The following is a 6,638-nucleotide window of genomic DNA, read 5'->3' on the forward strand; positions in this document are numbered from 1 at the left end:
TTCCTCGGATTCCACAATGGCCAGGTACCCAGCAAAAGTAAATATTAAAATTCTGTGCCTCCAGAGCTGACAATTTGGTTAAAATCTTTACAAGGGCTGGGTGGTCATTTTTGAGTGATGCAAGAGCTTGAAGGCATGATCTTGAATCTGTTATTATTAAGAAATGTCTCTGTTGTGGGGGCCTGGATAGCTCAGTGGTAAAGACGCTGGCTACCACCCCTGGAGTTCGCTAGTTTGAATCCCAGGGCGTGCTAAGTGACTCCAGGTCTCCTAAGCAACCAAATTGGCCCGGTTGCTAGGGAGGGTAGAGTCACATGGGGTAACCTCCTCGTGGTCGCTATAATGTGGTTTGTTTTCGGTGGGGCACGTGGTGAGTTGAGCACGGATGCCGCGGTGAATGGCGTGAAGCCTCCACACGTGCTATGTCTCCGTGGCAATGCGCTCAACAAGCCACGTGATAAGATGCGTGGGTTGATGGTCTCAGACGCAGAGGCAACTGGGATTCATCCTCCGCCACCCAGATTGAGGCGGATCACTACGCGACCACGAGGACTTAAAAAAAGCGCACTGGGAATTGGGCATTCCAAATTGGGTGAAAAAAAAAAAAAAAGTCTCTGTTGCGAGGTCTTATTGTGACCCAGTGCTACAATAATAGCATTGGCCTCTGCTGTAAAAAATTTAACTCTGATTGGGGATCCTTATTCTGCTTTTTTGTTTATTGATCACACATGCAGCGGACACATGATCTCCAGACTTCGATCTGTCTGTATATATAGGTGTGTGTGATGGAATCATCTCTTTGTGTTCTGCTGAAGAAAGACAGTCATACGAATCTGGGATGGCATGAGGGTAAGTAAATGATGGGAGAATATTCAGATTTTCAAATACACGGATCTCTTTCTTAAGTCTTCCGTCATGAGAAATAAGGGCTTGCGGGTTTAATAGGAAAGCCTTAAAATAACGTGTGAAAGTGAAGAATCTAGTACATAATATAATAGGCTATACGATACAATATAAAATAAAATATAATAGCTATTCTAAGTTTGGCTAGGTTCTAAAAACAACAGTATAAATGTAAAATGGACCAAGACTAAAGTTGTCCAAAAAGAGATGTGGTTGTGTTTGGAAATATTTAGATTTTTTAAATATATTTATTTTTTTCATGTCATTCATAAGTTTTTAAAGTCTTAAAGTAAATCACACATCTCTATTTTACTATAAGATTCCAAGTTAAATGTGAATCAATAACTTCCTAAGGAAGCACACATACACCTTAAGAATTTTGACAATTTGTATGACAATTAACCGTCTAAACGTGAAAGCCCTAAAACAGACAATTAATCACCATAATCATTTGTTATGTTTGACAATTAAACGTCAACCAGATTTCATAATCATGGCAGCCCTATATTTGGCTATTGGGTATTTGACATCAGCGGAAAAGGAAAGTCAATTCAGAGGAATGGCAAGTTATAAGATTCTGATGAAAGATTATGAAGAAATTAAAAAAAAATTCTTAGAAATAACTTGCACCAAAGTATCCTTCACAATAAGCCCAGCAAAATACATTATGAAAGTAAATAGGGTCATGCTCATGTTGAATTTTTGGTTCTTCTCATCAAAATTGAGATGTTAGATCATGCTGAAGGTGCAAGTTTTCACTGGAACAAAGTTTTTTCCTAATAGTGGCATTTAAGTTATTCTTTGAACCTTGAAAGGAGTATGATTTTGCTTATAAACCTTGAACTGTCAGCACACATATTCCAAAATAAGGCTGGACATCTCAACAAGAGACAGATTAATTAGTCTCATGATGTGCTGAGAAGCGATTAAGACATTCGTCAACACATTGGAGTCTTAATTAGACACCTAATTCACATGGGTTTGTGTGTGTGTCTGTGCCCTCTTGACCTCTGAACATTGCAGCTGGCAGACACAGTGCAGCCCAAACACACTCCATCTGGACACTGGATGGGCATCTGACAGTTTAAGTCATTAAGTAAATGTTTACAAAGGCATAAAATATAACTTTGTCTCCATTTGTTAACAAATCAAGAGCCATTAATACTCTTACATGATAAAAAAAAAAAAAGTGAGGATAGACATACATTTTGTCCTGGACAATTAACTGGCTGATATCTGGCTAATTTCAGATTACGCCCACTTGACTGGTTAACAGAAGTGTTAGCTGTCCCTATTGCCATTTTGTAAATTCTACCGACATTCTTGTTTATAGATAATGTATTTTGTAACTTTTTTTTCTACACAATTTTTCAGAATAATGTAAGCTTTCTGTTTTCATATTTTAATATTTTATATTATCATCATCATATATGGTCATAAATTATTGTGTAAAATAAATGTTTATTTCCACATTTTGTGTGTTGTTAGCTATTACACTGCGTGCCCAATTATTAGGCAAGTGAGTATTCTGATCTTATCATTATTTCCATGCACATTTTCCAACTCCAAACCATATAAACTTGAAAGCTTATTGGATTCAATCATTTTCAGGTGGTATGTATTTGTGTAATGAGGGAGGGTGTGGCGAAAGTGACTAACACCTTATATCAAGATGTGCATAATTATTAGGCAGCTTCATTGCCAAAAAAGAGATTTAACTGACACTGAAAAGTCAAGTATTGTAAAATGCCTTTCAGACGGATGCAACACGCTTGAAATAGCTAAACTATTGAGGTGTGACCACCGGACAATCATACGTTTTTTTGCGAATAGTCAACTGGGGCGCAAAAAACGCATGGAGAAGAAAAGGCACAAATTAACTGCAAAAGACTTGAGAAGAATTAAATGTGAAGCTACCAGGAACCCATTATCCTCCAATGCTACCATATTCCAGAACTGCAACCTACTTGGAGTGTCCCGAAGTACAAGGTGTCAAGTGCTCAGAGACATGGCCAAGGTCAAGAAGGCTGAAACACGACCACCACTGAATATATTCACAAGTTGAAGCGTCAAGATTGGACAAAGAAATACAAGTCATATTTTTCAAAGGTTTTATGAACAGATGAAATGAGAGTGACTCTTGATGGACCAGATAGATGGGCCCGTGACTGGATCACTAATGGACACAGGGCACCACTTCGAGCCAGAAAGGTGGAGAAGGGGTACTGGTATGGGCTGCTATCACTAAGGATGAGGTAGTTGGACCTTTTCGAGTTGAAGATGGACTGAAACTCAACTCTCAAACTAACTGCAAGTTTCTGGAAAGTACTTTTTTCAAGCAGTGGTACAGGAAGAATTCCTCAGCATTCAAGAAGGCCATGATCTTTATGCAGGACAATGCTCCATCATATGCATCCAAGTACTCCACTGCTTGGCTAGCCAACAAGGGCCTCAAAGATGCCCAAATAATGACATGGCCCTTTCCTCACCTGACTTAAATCCTACTGAGAACTTGTGGGCCCTTCTCAAACGTGAGATTTACAATGAGGGAAGACAATACACCTCTTTGAACAGCAATTGGGACGCTGTGGTTGCTGCTTCAGCGAAAGTTGATCGTGAACAGATCAAGAAACTGACAGACTCCATGGATGGAACGCTCATAGCAGTTATTGAAAAGAAAGGTGGCTATATCGGTCACTGAATATTCTTGAAAGGCCAAAAATTTTAATATATTGTCATTTTGTGTTTCTTATTTGTTGCACCTACTCTAAAAATTGAGAATAAACAATGGAGTTGGGAGAAATTCTTTTTATAATTTAGATGCCTAATAATTGTGCACACTTATATATTCCCCTGAGAAAGACAAAACTCACTTTTTCTTTGTTAAACATTCAGGTTTGAGGTTCAATAACATTTTGGATTGACAGAGCAACAATAAAATTAATCCTAAGGAATACAATTTGCCTAATAATTGGGCATGCAGTGTAATTGTATTATACAGTACAGGCTATACAAATATTTATATCGGCCATCGGTCAACCTAGAAAATGAGTACAATCTGTGTTGTCTATACAACAAAGTAGTGGCCACTTTGTCTGTGCGTGTGGAGACAACGGCAGTACAAAAATATCTTTACAAATCACCCTGACAAATCATATGCAAATTTTAGAGGGCAGAAATGCTAAAAGATTGTGTATATTTGTTTGGATGTGGAGTCTGACTCACATGTGTAGAGTATGGTGATTTGGGCTCCACTGACGCTGGTGAGGACACTGAACTAAGCGTGTGGTTTGGTGAGAGTGAGTCCACTGTTACATCACCGTCTGTAAGAGCAGAGACAACACGGATGGAAAACACCTTGAAATCAGATCTCTAGAACACAGTGGACTTGCAGATAAACATACTGTAGAAGGATAACAGTGGCAAGCCTGAGAATGACTGTACTGAATTGCTTTTTGTAAGACTTGATAGCAGATACAGTGAGGTCCAAAGTCTAAAACCACTAATTGTCACTAGTTTCATTTTGCAATGTTCCATGCTATTCCAGTATTTTTTGAGAATTTTCAAAAGAGCATCTTGTGTGCTTCAGTGGAAGCAAAAAAAAAATATTTTGTACAAAGGAGTGAACATGGCCAATGCCACAAATCTGCTTACATTTGATTAGTGACCATTCAATAGTGCAGAATTGTATATATTCCTTCAACATTTAATTTTTCAAAACCTATAATTTACTGTTTATTTCCAGGATTAAATGAAAAAAAAAAAAAAAAAAAAATCTTCGATTTTCAATGTGATCTTAGACTACACCGCTGTATGTCTGCATAATACAAAAATAATAACAAATGTTGGTTGGTGACATTTTAACATTTAACATGAATATCAAGTTGTTCTCAATTCAGTGTTGCTACAAACATTGAAAAACAATTGAAAACAGTGAAATAAAGTACAGTGCATCGTAAATTTCTGTACCAGATCTAGGGCTGCTATTCTCTCTCCAGCCATCTGAGTTCCATGCTGGGTGCTCAGTGTCAAAGTTTAGATCAGGTGCATAGGTGTCCTAAAGGAGGAAAGATCCATAATTACATCCATTCATACTTAAACTTATTATATTTTCTTCCTAATCTATGGTCTACGCTTTAATCAAGCTAAGGACTGTTAAAATGAAAACTGTTTTTATTTTATTTTTTTGTGCATTAAACCAATGATAAATATATTCATGTCTTTCTAAAAGCTTCTCTGGAAAAGAGATTAAATATTTTGATTAGTTGTCTTTGCAGGCGTTTCACTTACATAGCCAACACTCTCCACCAATGCCTCCAAGAGCTCATCAGCATCCCCAAGACCATCCAGCTCATCAAACAAACTGATATCTACACAAGCAAGAGACAGTGCTTTGAACTTGAGACAGGCGATACAAACAAACAAGGACATAGAGCCAACAAAGAATTTTACTGGCATTAAAGTCATCAGACTCTAAAACAGGATGCACTAGGGCTGAGTATTGATACAGATTTCCCAACTTGATTCTGATTCACAAGGTCTCGATATCGATTCATATGATTATATTTCAGTTATAATGTCCCTTTTTCTTACATATGAAAGAAATTCTCTCCCAGCTAATGTTGTTAATTATACAGCGTACCTTCTAACAAGGTACATTATGAAAATATGAATTTTACTAATTATATTTTATTAGTTTTTCATTATTTTGGTCACATTTTTTTTTTTTTTTTTACTAGTCTCACTGTGGATGAATGGGAAAAGGGTTCACCAGTCAGTCTCCTAAATAGTAAACCAGTAAATTGGGTCACAAAAACGTCAAAGAACGGAAAATACACATTTTTATATATTTCAGTATATTACAGTTTCACGCGAGCAGCACAAGCAGACACGCAGTTTACGCGCTGTCATGGGCATTTCCAGAAAGTACTTCTCTTACCCCACTCTCCATCCTGATCGATGGAAATATCCTCCTCCGCTTCCTTATTCATTAATGAACACGATGAATTCACGAACAGCAAATCCGACGACATTATGCTTTGAATACATTAGTAAGTATTAAAAAAGTAGATTGATGACAGACGCTGGTTATCGGTGAATTCTGTGTACAATTGTAAACACTCGCATTTCCCGTTTCTGATGAAACTACATAACAACAATTGTGTAAGTACACGTCTGGATTTACGGTAACTCGACGGATGCCGGAGTGGGTCAAACATAGTTTTTATTTAAAATCCCTGTTGTTTTTCATCTCTAAGACACGCGATGGCAGTACTAGACCATTCTCTTTTGATGGCCTACCATCAGTTTTGCACAAAATTGGGTTGATGCCATCTTGGTGATGTTTCATTGGAAATTTGTATGGTGTTACTGTACAATAAGTGACTTTTATATCTTAACTTTTACTTAGACGCAGCTTTTTCCCAGATTTCTATGAACATTGCTTGCTGCTCTCTGTTTTATTGTTTTGCCTAATCCAGTCAAAACATTAATCACAATGTTTACTACTTACTATAATCACAATATTAAATACTATATGTACTGTATGTACTGAGATTGTGTACTTACAAATATAGACATAGGGCAATAACTTTTACAAAGTCTTTTCTGTCCTATACTGTCTGAAAGCTGACACTTTGACATTTGGATATGTGTTACTAGCCAACCTTGGTCACTGGATTTCCTATTTAACCCTTATGGGTGTTTCGACAAACACTATAACATCCTCTGGTCTT

General features: G+C 37.3%; 1 protein-coding gene across 1 annotated transcript in view; it reads right to left on the reverse strand.

The window, feature by feature from the left end:
- atf6 (activating transcription factor 6) overlaps positions 1–6,092 on the reverse strand; it is a 54,015-nt gene extending 47,923 nt beyond the window's left edge. Inside the window, exons 1-4 of the mRNA XM_051645138.1 lie at positions 5,843–6,092; positions 5,194–5,273; positions 4,873–4,960; positions 4,129–4,226 (exon numbers count right to left, since the gene is read on the reverse strand). Of these exons, the coding sequence (XP_051501098.1) occupies positions 4,129–4,226; positions 4,873–4,960; positions 5,194–5,273; positions 5,843–5,936 (360 nt within the window). The 5' untranslated portion in view covers positions 5,937–6,092. The remainder of the gene's footprint in view (positions 1–4,128; positions 4,227–4,872; positions 4,961–5,193; positions 5,274–5,842) is intronic.
- Between the last annotated feature and the right edge of the window lie 546 nt (positions 6,093–6,638).

The sequence above is a fragment of the Myxocyprinus asiaticus genome, chromosome 19 (genome assembly GCF_019703515.2).
Source record: "Myxocyprinus asiaticus isolate MX2 ecotype Aquarium Trade chromosome 19, UBuf_Myxa_2, whole genome shotgun sequence".
NCBI lineage: Eukaryota > Metazoa > Chordata > Actinopteri > Cypriniformes > Catostomidae > Myxocyprinus > Myxocyprinus asiaticus.